The sequence below is a fragment of the Diabrotica undecimpunctata genome, chromosome 1 (genome assembly GCF_040954645.1).
Source record: "Diabrotica undecimpunctata isolate CICGRU chromosome 1, icDiaUnde3, whole genome shotgun sequence".
NCBI classification, from domain to species: Eukaryota; Metazoa; Arthropoda; class Insecta; order Coleoptera; family Chrysomelidae; genus Diabrotica; species Diabrotica undecimpunctata.
Window position 1 is genome coordinate 114,347,845 of NC_092803.1, and position 19,942 is coordinate 114,367,786.

General features: G+C 32.3%; 1 protein-coding gene across 1 annotated transcript in view; it reads right to left on the reverse strand.

The window, feature by feature from the left end:
• Window positions 1–15,391, reverse strand: part of LOC140452814 (uncharacterized) — a 50,483-nt gene extending 35,092 nt beyond the window's left edge. The window contains exons 1-2 of the mRNA XM_072547146.1: window positions 15,025–15,391; window positions 5,629–5,864 (exon numbers count right to left, since the gene is read on the reverse strand). Coding sequence (XP_072403247.1) covers window positions 5,629–5,760 — 132 coding nt within the window. The 5' untranslated portion in view covers window positions 5,761–5,864; window positions 15,025–15,391. The remainder of the gene's footprint in view (window positions 1–5,628; window positions 5,865–15,024) is intronic.
• Window positions 15,392–19,942: the final 4,551 nt, after the last annotated feature.

Here is a 19,942-nt window from a genome sequence, read left to right on the forward strand (position 1 = left end):
CTCAAATGTCATTACGTAAAAAAAACAAAGTTATTAACATTTAAAAATTACTGCGAAAATAATGGTGTTTGCAAATTATCTCTGTCAATTATTTATGTATTTATTAAAGAACTTTTTATGATCTACCACTTTTATTTGAAAGATTTTTCTCTAAACTGTATAAGAAACGGTCTATAAATATCTGTACAAGATTTTTCACCCTTTTTTCTTCCTTGACTAGGGTATATGACTCAAATAATCAGTACCTAATTGAATTGCTTGATAAATTCAGTTTTGTTCTCATTAAATAAAACTGGCAATTTAATTGCATGCTAAATTTTATAAAATTATAAAATAAAGGGGACATAAAAGGGTGTTATTCTTTTTTCCTATTAATTACGTGTCACCAACTGATTATAATTATTTTAATGATGTAAGACAGTCTAAAAATAATTTTGAATTTGATAATAAAAAACCAATCATTTGATTTCATTTTAACAATGACAATGTTACACGAAAATCTTAAATATGTGTTTTAGTAGATCTAATATGCCAAACTTAAGTACCATATGGCTCAGGATTGCAGCCAATGGTGACAGCAAGCTAGTAATATTTAGAGTATCACCACGCCCTGACATGGGCTCAAGGAATGAGGAGGAGGCATCTTTTGGGTTACAGCTTCTGTATTTTTCTATTAGCGTATCACATACATAAGTTTTCGTTTCGACAACATATTTGTGAGTTTCCACTGAATTGTAAAAATTATCCAACTTTATGTAGACTGTCCCCTATCAGTAATATGGTCTACGTCTTAAAAAGATAAACTCTGAGCTCCAGTAGTTCAGATTTTCCACAGTATACTGTTCTGAAGCCATTTTCTTGTGGCATCTTAATGCAATTACTATTTTTGTTGGAAATAAGCCACAATTTAAGTTGAAAATAAATTTAATTTTGTTGTTTCCGCTTCTACTTCGAAAATCGTTCTCAAAATATAAAACATTAATAAATTAAACAAATTTTTTTGTTACTTGGTGAAAAATTCTTTTAATAATTTAATTTTATCTGACTCATTCATATTGACAATTCAGACATATATTAACATTTTAAAGTAGACGACTTTAAACTGACATTGAAAATATTTTTGAGTTGCGTAGCGTTCCTGGAACAACTTTATGGTAAGATAGCTCATTTGATTACATGAAATTAACTTTAACTTGAGAATACCCGTCAGAAAAAATTATACCATAAGGTTAGTCTATAAAAAGACAACCACATGCTATGATGACAGTAAAATTCTCACTTTAGTGATTCCACAGTAAATCATGAGGAGAAAAATTCATGATACTATCCCGCCCGACACGGTAAGTATTTGGTCTTACATTTAGTTTACTCTCAATAAACACCAAATTCTGATTTTATATGTATGTTACTTAAAAACATAAAGGATGTATCCTCGATATTTTATTGTCTCACTAGTGGTATTTTTTTTTCTTTTTATGGATTTTCTCTTTTAATATGGGTAACCAGACCCTAATGCATTCTGCTGAGAAATTTGCGACGCAATTGGTTTTATCATAATTGCATTTAGCATAATTCGAGCCGCTTCTTTGACTTTCCTCTTTTTACGATGTTCATTTCCAATGCGTGCTTACATATTTGAGATCTACCAAACTCTCCGTTATTAATATAACATTAATATCGCTTATACTAACATTTAATAGTCTTGATGTTTTACCTAAATAAAAATGATCGCATTCACAAGGTATTTTACAAATACAATTCTTTTTTCTTTCTTGTTCATTGTTAGGTTTAGTTTTAGATAAAATAGATCTCAATGTGTTTGTTGTTGAAACTATTTCTTACCAATGTATTTTCCTATTATTCCTTGTGAATACTGTAGTATCCCTTTGTAAGTTGTTCTGATCCATTCGTTCTATTACTGAAAATTCTTTAATTATAAACGACGAAGGATAATAATTTTTAATACAACATATGTTAACAAATGTTTTTCCTCTAAGAACGATTTTCGTTAGAACAAGTAATTTCGGCTCTATCGTATACGGATTTAATGATTACCTTTTTTATTGATGTGATTTGATTTGTAATTTAGATGTTAACATCTGTTTTATTAAAAAATGATTATCCTTCATTTATAAATAAAGAAATTTCAAGAATAGACCGAATGGAACTAGATTCTATACTTTAAAATGTATAATATGTCTGAATTGTCAATATGAATGAGTCAGATAAAATTATATTATTGGAGGAATTCGCCCCATCCTGTGGGAACCACACACATCGGAATGGAACTGTCGCTAATTTTCATTACGATAAAAGTGAGCTTCATTACTTATGAACAAAATGAGGTTCGCATTTTGCTCGATCATGGTTTCCATCTGACATACGAAGTTCATTCGTTGTGCCTAATCTCCAGGCTGCAACTGTTGCACAATGGCCAATTTGTAGGAGTGAAAGAGGCAAAAATCTATTTACTTTTGAAAAATCATGTCAATTATCTTGCAATTGTAGAGGCAATTCACAATTTCAGTTCACTGGCACACTTCATCAAACATATTTTGCAAATGCTTGATGTTTGTTATAGTCTTTCATGTCTGTGATGATTGCTTTCCTTTTAGCAACTGTTATAGGTGAAATAAAAGTCAGAAAAACATCATACCTAGGCCACATACTGAGAAATAATAAGTACCAATATGCCCAACTTATAGTGAAAGGAAAAATCGAGGGAAAGAGAGGCCTAGGAAGGAAAAGACTATCGTGGCTCAGAAACATCCGACAATGGACAGGGCTAAATTTTGAACAGCTAATAAGAACAGCTGAAGATAGAGAAGATTTTAAAATTGTAGTAGCCAACCTCCATTGAGGAGAGGGCACTTTAAGAAGAAGATAGGTGAAATAAATTGAATTATTTGACGTTTTGCTGTATTGAAGTTTTCATTCCCATTTTACTTTGTTGAACGATATTTTCTATTATATGTAAAGATATTCCAGTAGCTTAACGCACGCGTTGTGTATCTTCAGATTTCGATATCAATTCCATAACTTATACCGGTATGGAACTGACATTTTTCTTTATAAGACTCGAAAACATACTGTGGCACATCCCACAAAAAACGCAATTTAATTCAACAACGTGCCAAAAAGCAAAATTATAAAAATTAATGAGTCATTGGATTAAAATTCTTTGTATATTGAAATCATGAAAAATACATGAACATTCAGGGGGTGAACCATTTCTTAGAATTTTTTTGACACTATTACATTTGATAAATAGTTAATGCCTAATAAATATGATTTTTTTCGGGGCGTGTCACTGGTCAGAAAAAATAATATCTACTTTAGGATTTGAATTTAACTCTGAATTTGGTGAAACGAATTTAATAGAAAAATCTTGTATGGTATAGTGTAGTATATTGAAACATTCAATAGAAGACATATGATGTAGGTTATTGTCATTAGTATATCAACATTAATCATAAAAAATATATATATTCATATAATTATTTTCAAATTTATTAAATCATCTTAAAAAAGTATAGATAATATATTTCTACATCAACTAGTTTTGGAAATACCTATAGAACTATTTCTACACTCTGGGAAGACAATTATCTACTTTATATGTCAAGTATATTAAAGAAATAAATAAATCAAACGCAGTTTCTAACAACTGATTTAATAAAAAAATAAAATATAAAAGAAAAATGTATAACAAAAATACAAGACAACTACAAAATTATATATAAAACTAAACAAATATGTTTTGAATCCAAAATTACAGATATTAAAAAAAAATGTAATTAAGTATCGAGCTTTAACTTTCACGTATATAGTAATCAATATAGTATATGTTCTATCATTGCGCCGAACTTTCGACATCTTCTTTGATATCTTATTCAGGGCTTCCGAGGTCTCAGTCTGCCGAGACCCCAGACACCACTATACTGATCACTAACCAATGCATTACTGGTACTTGGAACAGAGGACGGTTCATTTATACCGTCGATAATGACATGTTTGGGCGGAGGTTTTATCGTGGGTATTGGGACGAACATTTCTCACATTAGGATTTTGATTGACGGATGGTAACCGTATGTATCGACATGGAGAACTCCCATAAAGAAAATATCGTCCGCTCCACTCGTCAATCAAAATTTACTGTCAGAAATGTTCGCGCCAATGTCAATGTTTAAATAATTTTAAATTCAAAACACATAAATCAAATATAAAAAGCAAAAGTACGGATTCTTAATAGTAAATACTATTATACTGCTTATGAAATATTAAAATTAATTTTTGGATAAGCCGCGTCTAGCATGGATATATTGATCTTTAGGAAATATTGAGGGAAACGTTCATCTTTAGGAAATATAGGACATTACGTAAAGATGCTTACGTATAGGTGCTTAAAATGTGTTTCAAACGTGAAATTCACACTAAAGTAAATATGACAATTATAATCACATTTTGTTATAATTTTTCGCAAAACTTTTGTGACATATATATTAAAAAAATAACTAATAATAAAGATTCACAAAACAAAAATATATTGTGATAGTAGGAACATATTTATAGATTTACAGAGTTAGAGCTAGGGATAGAATGCGATGGATGAAAAGAAAGTGGATATCTTTAAAGCATGATATACTTATTGGGTTCTTGAAATAATACTATTGAAACCTAACGACAAATCACATATGATGACTAAGAAATAGTTGCTCATGATATTAAAGTTTCAACGGAGCAAAAACTTATATGAATAATTTGTCATGTAATTTTGAAAATTTGATTTGTTTTGTAATTACCGATATTAACTATGCTCAAAATGTAGCCCAAGCATGTCTCAATTGAGACACTCGTAGGGCAAAAGTCTTTATTTTATCAGACAACCAAGCCTCTTTAAAGGTTCCATTACTTGTGAGGCAAAGTTGGTTTGTAACTGTAAACAATCCCTCAAGAGGCTGCCGGATCGCAACAAAGTAACTTTGATGTGAGTGCGAGGTAACAAGGGAATTGCAGGAAGTGAGGAAACTGACAGTCTCGCAAAAGTAGGGGCTAAAATCCAGTTCCAGGGTCCAGAACGCTTCTGTGGACTATTAAAAAGACACATCAAAGAGGAACTCCGAACGGAGAAAACTCAATCAAATAAGATTACACTGGTCTAACACACCAGGACAAAGGCAAGTGAAAAGGCTTATAAAAGTGTCACCTACTGCAACAAACCGTCTTCTCGAAATGAGTAAAAGATATAAAAAAATGGTCACTGGTTACTGCCCTCTGAGATATTATCTCAAAAAAATGGGCAAATCAGATAGTGAGGACAGTCGTTACTGGCTAAAAGAAACGGCAGAACATATACTATGCAACTGCGTAGCACTGTTATGCAAACGACTAAAATTCCTAGAAGAGGTCAGTCTAGCGCCCTCTAGGAAACAAGTCACCTAAGAAGTTAATCAACTTCATCAGTAATGTCTGCGATTTTTGTCCAAAAAATTGTTCTGTATCTGTGTTTGTAACTGATATAATTCTAAATACTATATTTCTATACGATCTAAGTAAGATATATAATCATGCACTAAAATATCACATCAAAGAAGTTACTCCATCTGTCATCTCATATACAAAAACTACCTGAATATCTTCAGGTTTATAATTTTTGGGCTCCAGGTCTCTAATGTCGTCAAGTAGAAATTCGATTTCGTCAGTAGTATATAAGAGATCAGAGACTGAATGGATGTACCTCGTGCTAGGCTCAGACTGCATGTCACTACACCACTAGCTTGGCACTGCCCCACACCAATCCATCGTTTTTCCCTTCGTTCACTTCCTGACCCAAATCCAGCACACCAGTCAGCCAGCTTTCAAATCTAAAATTAAAAATTTTTTATAATTCTTCATTTATTGTAATCTGGTATAATATATTAACAAATCAAGGGTGACATAGAGAATGATTTAATAATAAATAACCTTAAGTTACGTTACTGAAACCACTATACAGTACCTACTATTACGGTTAATCTTAAATATCAGAAATAAAGTAATCACAAGAGACTAGAAATATATGAGAATAAGGTCTTTTATACAGCATATAACATTAAAAAATATATCTGCTATTTAGACTTAAGTATACAGCTCAATAGTTTTCAAACTTTACTGGATCACAAAAATAAGAATAGAAAAGATATAAGAACAGTAAAACAATACAAGGATGCCACCTTTATATCTACAAAATATAAAAAGACAATACAAAGAGACATCAAATAATTGGTGTAATTGGCATTTACTAAAAAATCTAGCACCTGATGCAAAAGATGCATCAGTCTCATAAGTCAAGAAAAATGCAATCGGAGAGGAAGCACCAATAATTTTACGAGCAGAAGTAGAGAAGGCTCTCAACCAACTAAGAAACAAAAAATCCCAGGGATTGATGGCATACCAGCAGAGACTCTAAAATCAATGGGCGAGATTGGCGTAGATGTAATACTGGATATGTGCAACATGATATGGATCACAGGTGAATGGCCCGATGAGTGGTGCGAATCAACCTTTATCCCTATCCGTAAAAAAGGATAACTAACCGTATGCAGCAATTACAGAACTATTGCCCTTATTCCTCATGTAAGCAAAGTCCTTCTGCATATAATTAATGAACGGCCAAAGAACTTTCTACTTCCAGAGATAGCCGAAGAACAATGCGGATTCGTACCAGGAAAAGCAACGCGAGGGCAGATGCTGAACAAAATGCAGTGGAAAAAATGAATACGATTCTGGAAGCGCCGTTATAATTATTTAACATTAACCAAGTTGAAATTAAATGTACCAACCTATCCTACCCAATTCCTATCTTCACCTCCAAGTTGGTACACGCCGGTAACCTGAGCAACCCCACTGGAGATTGGGTAACCAACCCCCAGTGGAAGGTGGGGTCAGGGCTGACGAAGAAGGGAGTCTTGGTCCTCCGACGAATAGGGGGTTGGGCTGAAGGTTAACTACTTTCTCCTAGAAAAACTATTAGTTATGAACGTTCAAGGAAGAAAAGTCGGACTGATCAAACGACGACGACTGTGCGAGAAAAAGGAACACGATTTGAGTGTTGCGACATGGAATATTCGAACCTTATATATATTGGGAGCTCTCCAAAATCTCCTAAATGAACTAGACAGATACAAAATAGACATAACTACCATACAAGAAATGAGGTGGGTTGGGAACAATGTAATGGAAAAAAGAAGCCGTACGATTTTCTACAGCTGCGATCCTAAAAATCACGTCTTGGGCACAGGATTCGTAGTAAACAAAAGAGTAAAGCATACTATAAGAGATTTCAGAGCCATTAGTCCAAGAATATGCATTTTAAGAGTTAAAGGTAGTTTCTTTAACTACAGTCTAATTAATGCGCATGCCCCGACAGAAAAAAAGAAGAGTTTTATGACGAATTAGAGTCTGCATATCAGTTATGCCCAAAAAATGATATAAAAATAATCTATAGAGACCTAAACGCCAAAGTTGGAAAAGAACAGCAATTCCAACAAACAATAAGTAGGCACAGTCTCCATGAACAATCAAATGACAATGGCAATAGGTTAATAAACCTAGCAAGATCACTTAACATGGTGATTGCCAGCACGTACTTCGCTCGCAAAGATATACACAAAGGTACCTGGAAATCCCCAGATGGACTTACAGTAAATATGATAGATCATGTCATTGTAGACTTGAGACACCAATCGAATATAATAAACGTCCGCACCAGAAGAGGGACAAATGCGGATTATGATCACTACCTGGTCGAAAGTAGGGTAAGGGCTAGAATTTCAAACATCAAAAAGGAAAGAGGCTCTAAATATGAACGATACAAGGTAGAAGGACTCAAAGAAACAAACAAAAATAAAGAGTGTAAAGAAAAGATAAACAACAAATAGAAAACAGAATAACACATGAAAACCTAAATAAGGAGTGGGAAGAATGGAGAGACATCATAAAAGAGGCAGCTAAAGAAGTATTAGGCATAGAAGGTAGAGAAAGAAGAACAAGAACGAATGACTGGTTTGACGAAGAATGTCAGATTATAACAGACAAAAAAACAGAGCATATTTACTGATGCAACAGGGGCACAGAACCCGACAAGCATAGGAAGAATATAAACAACTACGCAAAGAAGAAAAGAAAACTCAATGAAGAAAAAAGAGAGAATATATGAACAAAGAACTTGAAGAACTACAACTAAGTAAATCAACAGAGACAAGAAAATTTTATCAGAGACTGAACAAAAGCAGAAAACACTTCAAAACGAGAACATCGATGTATAGAGATAAGGAAGGTAATATATTGACAGAACACCAAGAGATACTAAGTAGATAGACAGAAAATTTTACGGAAAAGCTTGAAGGAGATCGGAGAGAGACGAACCCTGACATATCATTAGACCAAGCAGACAACAGAGAAAAGACTCCACCAACAACAGCCGAGATTAGAGCAGCAGTAGACAAATTAAAGAACAATAAAGCACCGGGATCGGATCAAATAGCATCGGAGTTACTGAAGGAAGGAGGAGACACACTACAAAAAACAATACATGAATTGATAACAAAGATATGGTCGAATAAACAGCTACCAGCGGTATTATTGTACCATTACATAAAAAAGGAAATCAGTTAGAATGTGGAAACTACCGTGGAATCACGCTGCTGAATGCAGCATACAAAATAATGTTCAACGTCATTTATGAAAGACTTAGACCACACGCTGAAAAAATAGTTGGCAAATACCAAAGTGGCTTCTGTAGACAGAAGTCAACAATAGACCAGATATTTTTTTTGGACCAAAAAACAAGTGAATATAACATCGACACATATCATCTCTTCATAGACTTTGAAAGCGCATATGACAATATAAACCGAGAATTCTTAATAAAAGCAATGAAAGAATTTAATATACCAACACAACTAATAGAACTGGTAAAAGAATCTCTAAAAGTAGAAAGTAGAATCCGGATACAAAATGAATTAAAGGAATCAATAGAGGTGAAAAAGGGACTACGCCAGGGAGATGCTCTATCATGCATCTTGTTCAACATCGTACTCGAGAAAATACTGAGGGACACAACAGTCAATTCACGAGGAACAATCATTAATAAAAGCGTGCAAATACTAGCATTTGCAGATGATGTTGACACAATCGCAAGATCAAGAAGAGAAATGATAGAGGCATACAACCAAATAGACCGAGCTGTACAAAATAGTGGTCTTAAAATCAATCAGACCAAAACAAAATATATGCAGGTAAGTAAAAACGCAGAAATAAGGCAGCCACAAAATATAACAATAGGAGAATACAACATTGAGGGGGTAAAAAACTTTATATACTTGGAATCCCTAGTCACGTCTGCGTTGCGGAGGAAGTGAAGAGGCGAATATTTATTGCAAATAAATGTTACCATGGCTTAATTAGGCAATTAAGATCAGACAATGTCGCAAGAAAAACAAAATGCCAAATATATAAAACCCTAATAAGACCGGTACTCATATACGGCTCAGAAACCTGGACACTCACTCTAAGAGAGGAAACGTTGTTAGCCACCTTCGAAAGAAAAATCTTGCGACACATATATAAGGGCACAAAAGAAAACGGAATATGGTGAAAAAGGTACAACTCTGAACTACATATACAAAATATACCAGGATCCGGATAGTATAACATTCATTAAAATAGGACGGCTGCGTTGGATAGGACATGTAGAAAGAATGGAAGAAGGCGAAATACCAAACAAAATATTCAAACAGATGCCAGTAGGAAAAAGAACAAGAGGAAGACCGAAGCTGAGATACTTAAAAATAGAAAATGATATAACAAACTTAAAAATAAAAAACTGGAGAAAAAAAAGCACGAAACAGCTCGGAATGGAGAAGAATCCTGGAACAGGCCAAGACCCAAAAAGGGTTGTCGAGTAAGTGATGATGATGAATTTATTCATAAATGGCGAAAATATTGAAATAACAATAACTATTAAATACTTAGGATTTCAACTTGATACCACTCTTTCATCGGAAGATCATTTTCTTTATATACACAAAAAAATCAGCAAGAAATTATACTTTTTTACAAGACTAGCAAAATTTATCATTAGAAACTAGGCTTACTGTATATAATTCAATAATCCCACCTCATTTTGATTATTGTGCATCAGTCTTATATGTTCAACCTAAATAAAATGGGGCAACTTTAGAAATTACAAAATCCTGGTATGCGTATTTTATTAAGAATGGGACGATCGGTATATCAGAGATTTCAATATTTTGCATTGATTTTGGTTTATAAAATTAAAAACAATATGGCAATACTGGCGCCCGATTATTTTCAGCAATTTACTAATTTTCCTAATACGTATAGACATACAAGAAATAAAAATGACGTATACTTTTCTAAAATGAACTCATTATTATTTAGAGGTTTCAAAGAATTCAATGAATTGCCTAATGAATTAAAATACTGTAGGACATTTAAAAGTTTTAAAGATAAATTAAAGGTTTTCCTTAAAAATATAAAGTAATATTTGAATTGGCAGAAAACGTGCACAAGATATTTATTTATTTTTATTTACTTTTTTTAGCTGTTGAATTGATTGCAATTTGTTATTGATTTTGAGAATAAATTAAAGGTTTACCTTTACCACTAAACGTACACAATATTCTTGTGTATTTTTATTGTATTACAATTACAATTGTATCACAATATTAATCAATCTGAAAATAGTTTTCAATACTGATATGACTATGCCTTAGCTCTTTTGTGAGGGGATGAAATTATTAGGTAATATGTTGCAAGAAGATTAAATGTCATTAGTTCTACTATACAGAGAATCCAGCAACAATTTAGAAAACTGTTAGCAATGAAAGAAGTTCTGGAAGTAGTTGAAAATGTAAGACTTTCTATGCTGGTGATAGGTTTAGTGTTTGGAATGGGTTTATTAAGTCAAAACTTAGCATCATTATAGACCAAAAATCCATTTTATCAAGTTTGGGGCACAGAAATAAGTAAGGACATGGATGGTAAGGTGTCAGTTAAGCTAAACTGAGTGAAACACTTCCATAGTAGTTAGTACTTCAAAGTTGCTAAGATAACAATGGGTGGCAACATTGGCTTTTGTTCCACAATATCTTAATTGAGATGATACCCAGTAGCAAAATATTATGGTTATGTATGGACCACAATTTTGCATTCATTATCTGGATGACAGGAAGCATGTTTGGATATGATTGAGTGAAATATTACGTATGTTGCTTTGTTTTCTGGTGTAGCACTAGTTCTTAAAAAGTGTAGAAGTGCTACACTAAGTCATTCCTTTGCATGTTCCTAAGCTTTATATTAATCAACAAAATTGCTGTGTTTACTATTCTCTTTACAATTTCATAATATTCTCAATCAAACTTCTGTTCAGCAGCAGTTTTGTAGGTGTATACCTTTTGTAGGTGTTCACCGTTTTCCATGCTTTATTGCATTTGTTAATGCAAAATAACAAATTATGGTCAGTTTTGACATTTTGTATACCTAACGGCCATCCCTCGTTAGTTACACAAATGGACTCTTCCGCTGTGACTATAAAATATGAAAATATTTTACTAATAACTCTTTTTATCACACATTAATACAATAGTCAAACTGATAATTGCCAAAATCCAACATTGTTTTTATATTTATATGAAAATATAAATAAATATCATTTGACAGTAAATTTAATTAATATATACACTAAATAATATGTTTCAAAATAACTATATAATAAAAAGTTATATTAAAAAATATTTTTAAAATTTAAATAATATATTTAAAGTCCAATAAAGTAATTTTATATTTCAAACAAATTCAATCAATTGTTTGCTTCTAACGCCACTTGTTCATGTATTAACAAATCTTATCTGTTGTTTACTTATGACAAACCTGACAAATTCAGACCATATATTAATAATAAAATATAAATATCATTTGAGAGTAAATTTAATTTTTATATAAACTAAATAATATGTTTAAAAATAATAATTGTATTTATATGAAATTATTTTAAAACGAGAATTATAAAAATTTAATCAGATGATTCAATGTTATTAATCAGATGACATTTATGGCTTGTAATAAATTTTGACAATCATGACGAATAGGATCTTTTAGTGACAGATATTCTTTTACATTTGTACTTCTCATTTAATGGCTATATTTTGTAAGTTATTTTTCATGCAGTTTTTAATTTAAACCTGCTTAGAGTAAATATATGATGACTAGAAACGAATTTATCGAGAGTGGTGAATTAATTAATGTCAAGAATTGCTATTCTATTATGTGGCGTGTGTGTGATCTTTTATGGCGCTCGTTCCGTGACGCAAGCCTCAGCATTTTACTGTAGAGAAAAAAGTAACACAACTCTAGTTTATATAAAGCTTCGCTTCAAAAAGTGTAACACCAGTGTTGATAAATCTACACCTGATTTTGAAAGGGTGATTACCTACACTGGTTATACTCCTTTAGTGCAGTATCATCCAACTAAGTTTGGCAACGGTTCAGCTGTCAGATGTGTTTATTTACAAAAAATTATCTTTTTCTTTTTAGTTTAACTTAAATTTAAAAAGCTTTTAGTTATTTTAAAAACTAAATAACCTGCAAATTTCAATTAGGTAAATTTTTTATTTTGTTGTCTCTTTTAAATTGAGTTGATAATTTTATTTCATCACTCAGTTTTATAATTTTTTTTAAAGATACCTACTTAATTATAATTAAGTTTATTTAAATTTAAAGAAGAAAAATCGAAAGTAGAAGAAAACAAAACAAAAAAATCTAAAGATAAACAAGTAGTAAAATAACCTAACTCGAACCCTTGAACCACAACTCGAGGGTTAACTACACTAGTAACATTCCTTTGTTTAGTGACATAGCCATGATTTTTGTTTGACACGAGCCAGTGTAACCTACACTCAAATGTGTTAACTAAAAAGTAAAGGAACAGATCTATTTATTCACTGTCATGGGAGAGAATTGCTAATAGTATGGGCCAGATTATGAAAGGAAACTCATATTAAGCTGTTTAAAATACAATAATAATATTTTATCCAAATAAGTTGTACCATATTCACACTTTATAGTAGACAACTACTTTATACTCTTTTAAAACAATGTGGAACTACATTCTTCCAGGTGTGTTATGGAATACCTAATTGAAGTTATAATAGCGTTGTAAAGAGGGCAAGAGACAGTTCCCCAATTTACAATATACTGTAATATTATTGTTTGAAACAATAAAAGTAAAACATTACATGAAAGGTCCAGCATATGTACCACATACGATAGCGATTATAACAACTTGAATACACTGACATCAAGCGACAAAATTTGACAATAGATTATTATTAGATCTAGACAACTAAAATAGACAAATAGATAAAAGTATGAGCCATCACTCCCTCAAATTTACAAATAGAAGAGTGGAACTGTAGGTGACTGTATGTATCACATACACTTGCCTATCGGAAGGTAAATCAGAGGGTGCCTGTCTTAAATATAGATGGTAGAAACATAATTTCGGTGTTCCTCATATCTTCTTCTTGTAGTGCCTCTCCGTTTCAGATGTTAGCAACGATCACAGCAATCTGTATTTTGCAAACTTCTGCCCTGAAAAGATTTGTGGTTATTGTATTGAACCACATACCACATTGAACCATGTTCCCCATATAAATGTATATAAATAAAATTGAAATATGGCCATAAATAAAAAGGCAATTTAAGATCAAGGTTTGTTAACATTTTAAGCAGCTGTTTTCTATTATACACCTGAGTGTATAATTTTACAACATTTCTGTCAATTTTGTTCAAATATTACTTAAACTCTGTAAAATAAAATCCTTGTATTTTCTGTACCTACTTGAAATGAGACACAAGACAAAATAAAAAATTCTAAGCAATATGTGATAACATTAACAAAATGAGAAAAGAGGCAACAATTAAATTTTGTAAATCTATGGCGGCACCATGATTCATCTACATGTCAAGTGAGGATTGGATAAATCCTTACAAGCATGAGGTGAGAAGGACAGCACAAGAAGGGATCTAATAACAATTGAAGATATACATATTTAATCTAATATATATGTACTCTACAATTTACAAGATAACTGTCCTTTTGGATTACCCTATGTAGATCCATCTTAAAATTTTACTACCATTGTAGCTTGATCAGAAGCAGGGGGTTTACTTTGCTGCTTCTAGGTACATCAAGTACCAAGTTACTATGATCAACAGATTTTCCCTGCTCCTGAAGAAGCTCTACAAAATACAAGATAGCTGATTGTAAATATAAATAAGACAACATGTGTGCATGAAGGAAAAGGAAAAACTACTCAATTACAATCAAAGATGCAAAAGAAATTCAGACAGACCATAAAAAAGATATTTGTAATACCCTTATAAAAAAGATATTTTTAATCAAAAGCAGTATTTATCCAATACTTCTGCAATATTCTCATATATAATGCAAAAAGTTACAAGACATATTATTCTTTACTGAATAAAAGTCTGTATATTCATCAACAAAATGAACATTGTAAAACTGTTATTTATGGTAAGATAAGTTTTTAACTGATAATGAACCAAAACTTTTAAACTAAACTGACCTGTTTGTTCATATTTCTATTGATTTAAAATAGACATCCTTCTAAAGTGACTATGATATACTTTTGATTAAAATAATAATGTTTATAGTGATACCTTTTAAACATTCTGATTAAAAGTATCATCTTACCATCTCAGAAACGTGGAACAGTGTTATGTCTAATAAAATAATCAAATATAGATATTAATATTACATATCATACAATTATTTTTATTATTGTTTCCTGTCAACATATAAAGTTATGTTGCTACTGGTGCTGAATAGGGAAGGACCTACTTAAAAAATTGTTTATGATGACCTAAAAATTTGACAATGTATGCATTTTACTGAATAAATCGTATTAAAGAAAATTTACCATAACAAATAAATATTACCTTCTTTAATGATGCGCTTATAATTTATAATTTGGCTAAGGGGTTTCTGGGTCAGTTGAATATTTGATGAAAAGGCGGACGCCAAAAATTAAACGCCATGTTTATGAATACACCACTATTACTTTGTTCGAATGTGCAGTGTTCGTTTTTTCACCCCTAATTTTCATCCCCATTGCATCTGGACTTTAAAAATAGATCATTTGATTTTATTTGGTACCTATTTAAATTGTATAATTATTAAAGTTATTTTTAATAAGATACTAATAAAGTTGTTTTTTTACATTGTTTAAATAATTTTTAAAAACTTTATATCGTCTCTAACTCTATCTTTCTTTCTATGAGGGTTATTGAGACGTGCTCTTTCAGAAGAGGCACTGCGGCTGTTTGGTGTAGTTCAATAATTATGTCACCTAGATGTAGGCAACCAATAAAACGGTAAAATAATTAAGTGATAACTTTTTGCTTTTAAAGTATTTTGACGGATTGTCCATATTTAGGTCATACGGCTATACTTTCTCTATGGGAAAATATTCAGTCATTCAATATACCTAGGGTATCAAAAGGATTGATCAAAATTATTGTGTAGAATAACTTTGTGCATGGTCTTTAGATGTTCACTAAGACCAAGCTCTTTGATGTTCTCTAGGAGGTTCTTCGGAATTAAACAATTAAGAGAATTATATTTATTGCCTGGACACTTTCTATTTTCCATTGTTTTCGTAATTATCTTTCAAGATCTCGATACCTGGCGATTTTGTCGTTGTATTTTATACGCAGATTGTTGTTGTGAGCTATTGTAGCAAAACATAGTTTAAATACAGATTTTAGTTTTCAAGCATATAATCAGTTATCAGTGGAGCACCCAGGGAGGTTTTGGGTTTTCAAGCATATAATCAGTTATCAGTCGAGCACCCAGGGAGGTTTTGGGGGTTAACTCCCCCTGCCCACCCAGGGCACTACTCCGACACTGTTACCACAGAATAAATAACAATTGTTTATTATTCTGTGCTGTTACTAACAAATTTAAAGGACTCAAAATAGAGGTAACGTAGCCTAAAAAAATTTCGGTGCCCAACCAAAACCTCCTCCATAAGGAAATTCTAGGTGCGCCACTGGCAGGTATACATTTATATATCATTTGCTACCCAGTTTAAGTGGAGGATATCGAAGATGACGTACCTAAGCAATTTTCTGTTTAAGTATGAGTAAAAATAAATTAAGTTTTTTTGACTATCATAGCGTTGTAGCAAAGTACATTTCTGTAATCATTTGGTGGACCTATTTTAAATTCATTTTAGTGCAAGATATTTTACACCACCTAAAAAAATAATTGGTGTCATCTTTCCCTTCACTGATGATATGATGGCGTCTCCTGGTGGGGAAGATGGCGCATGTAAGGTAGTTCAAAAGTACAACAGTAAATTAAGAAATAAATATATTGTTTGGTATAATAATTAACAAAGTACGTATCTATGTACGTTAACACGCCTTTTAGGCACATTGCTGGATGGATAATTTCCATCGTTTTCTGTTCTTAGCGGTCAGCTTTCAATTTCTGATTCCCATCTCTCTAACATTTTTCATCACTACATCTCTTCATTTCTTTCTTGGTCTTCCTCTCTTTTTTGCCCTTAGGTACTCTCCAACCAATATTCTTAACTTGTCTATTACCTTGCATTCTTTCTAGATGTCCGAGCCATTCTAGTCTTCGTTTTTTCACTACTTTTTTTATTGCAGGGTTAGCATACAATTGGTACACTTCTGAATTAGTTCGTCTCTTTCTTTCCCATGCTTCCAATCTGTTCTGTATGGTTTGTATAGGGTTGTGGGTCTAATTATAGTTTTGTATACTCTTACTTTTGTATTACAAGATATATATTTGGCCTTAATTACTTTGTTCATGGCCCCAGCACATCTGTTGCTCTTGGTCAGTCTCAGGTTGATTTTAGTTTCTTCCTTATATGTCTGATCAATAAGGGGACCTAAGTACATATGTATATTCATCCACCTTCTCGAATTCTACAACTGATCCATCCTCCACCTCCAATTTAAAGGAGCTCCTGGTATTTATTTCTTTTTTGCTCGAGATTTCCATGTAGGTACTTGGATTTATTAATAACCTTTAGTCACATTTTAGAGCTTCCCGAATCAGGCTTTTTGCTATACTTGCCAATTCTTTTGTCCCACTAACCCTTACAACTTTTTCTAGAACTATATTGAATAGCAGGGTAGACAGTGGGTCTCCTTGGCGAAACCTTTTTTTCCTTCGAATTCTTATGATACTGTACCGTTGAATTTCACAGGACAAATGGTTTTTCTAATTGTCATTTTTACTAATCTTACTATTTTTTCTGGCACTTGGAATTCTTTTAGCGTTTCTATTAATTTGTTTCTGTCTATAATATCGTAGGTGGCGTTGTGATCAATGAAATGTGCTTGTGCTGAAATGTTGTATTCATAGCAATTGATCAGGATTTCTTTTAGCATAAACATTTGATCGGTTGTTGATCTTCAGTTGCGAAATTCTCTCTGGTATTCCCCTGGATTCTTCTCCACATATAATTCTAATCGATTTTTATAAGTATGGCGAGCATTTTGTATATTACCCCTAACAAGGATATTCCTCTATAGTTTGCACATATAGTTTCATCTTCCTTTTTATGTATAGGCATTATAATGGACTTGTTCCATTCTTGGGGCGTTTCTTCGTCATCTCACAGTTCTACTATTAGCTTATGAAGTTGGTTTATTAAAACCTCTCCTCCATATTTTAATTTCTCTGCCAAAATGCCGCTCTCTCCTGGGCCTTTTTTATTTTTCATATCTTTTATTATTTCTTCAATCTCTTGTGGGCTTTGGTATTTTTTGTACTACTATTTGGGGTTTAGGAACATTATAATTTTCTTCAGTAGTCATTCCATCATTTAGTAGCTCTTCGAAATATGCTTTCAATCTTTCACATATTTGGTCTTCGTCCACTATCAGGTTTCCTTACCAAGTTATAAACAATAAGATTATAATCTTTAAACTATTATCTTTTTTTTTTCGGAGCTCTTTCTCGATAAAAATTTTCATATCTTTAAGATATTTATAACAGGATATTTATAACCTAATATATTATAATAATAAAAACCATCGGTATTGCGCGTGACAAATACCAAAAAAATTATGTTGCAGCAAATTTAATTTCAAATATCAATATCGGTAACTCGAATAGACCCATCTAAAAACCGTATTATCAAATGCCGAAGATGCTTTAGTTTTGTTATAAATAAATTAATTTATTTATACTCCAGTGGACAGAGACGAAAATACCATTGAACCCCCCGGCTTCCCCCTAAAATCACTACCTCTCGTAAAAGAAAAAACGGAAAAAATCGATTTACCAATAATCTCTGCGTTGTATAAAAAAATATTTTAAATAAAAAATGTGGCTGAGGCAATTTCGAATAAGAATGTTTATTAGCACTTTTTGTTTAATCAATTTGATGGTAAAAATTCGATATCTTTTGATCAGAGTGTCCTATTGCCATTTTTTACGATTCTCATGAGATCATTAAAATTTAGCACTTTTCCATTAACCGGCCACTATGGAATTTCCATTGTTAAAACCCAATTTTCAAAACCTATGGCATCAAATATCGGTTTTAATTTTTGGTAACAAATATGAGGCATTTGGAATATACCTAAAAACGATGAATTTAAACTTTCACATTACACACAATTGAAGGTCACGGAAAATACTTCCACGAAGACGACATTACATGAAATTTACAGCTAAAGTAGTGTAGTTTAGAAAAACGTACTTGTGCAATCGAAAAAAAAGTAGATTTAAACGTTTTAGATCGTTTTTAGTAATATACTACTAGGCATTTGAAATATGCCTAAAAAACACTGAATTTAAATTTTCATGTTAGACACGATCTAAAACATTTAAAACTGCTACTTTTTAATTACACAAGTACGTTTTTCAAAATTACATAACTTCAGCTACAAACTCTACCCAATACCGTTTTCGTGCAGTCAGTCCCCATAATGTGCAATCGCTTGTACTGGTTATGTAAAAGTTTAAATTATGCGTTTTTTCGGCATATTTCAAATGCCTCATCTTCTTCTTAACATGCCATACACCAAAGTGCGTAGGCGACTATCTCATTACTAGAATTCTGTTCTTGGCGGCGTGACACAGCTCGCCTGTATTGTGTATTCCTGTCCATTCTTTAATATTCCTTAACCAGGATAATTGTTTGCGGATAATTGTTTGCGGCCGGCTCCTCTCCTACCTTCGATCTTCCCTTGTAGGATTATCTGTGGTATTTCATATTTTGCTCCTCTCAATATGTGCCCAAGGTAACCAATCTTGCGTTTTTTAATTAATTCAAAGAGTTCTCTTTCCACGCCGGTTCTCTTAAGGACGTCATCGTTTCGAACTCTATCCACCCAAGGTATGCGCATCATTCTTCTCAATGACCACATTTCAAATGCTTCAAGTTTGTTGATAGATGTTTTTTTCAAAGTCCACGTTTCCATGCCATAAAGCAAGATTTACCATATGTAGCACTTGACCATTCTGTAGCGTATTTCGAAATTTAGGTTTTGATTACATAGGAGCGGTCTGAATTTCACAAAAGCTTGTCTTGTCATTTGTATTCAGGTTTTTATCTCTTGTTGTGGATCCGATTAGTCATTGATTGTGGTGCCAAGGTATTTAAAAGTTTTCATGCCTCATATTTGTTATCAAAACTCAAAATTAAAATTTTATATTACAGGTCTTCAAGATTTGTCTCTAAAAACGGAAATTTCACTACCACCGGTCAATGAAAGTGATAAATTTAATTAACCTTATGAGAATCCTAAAAAATGGAACAAAAATCGCCTAACGTTTATTTATTTAATACCTTTATAACATTTTGCCCAT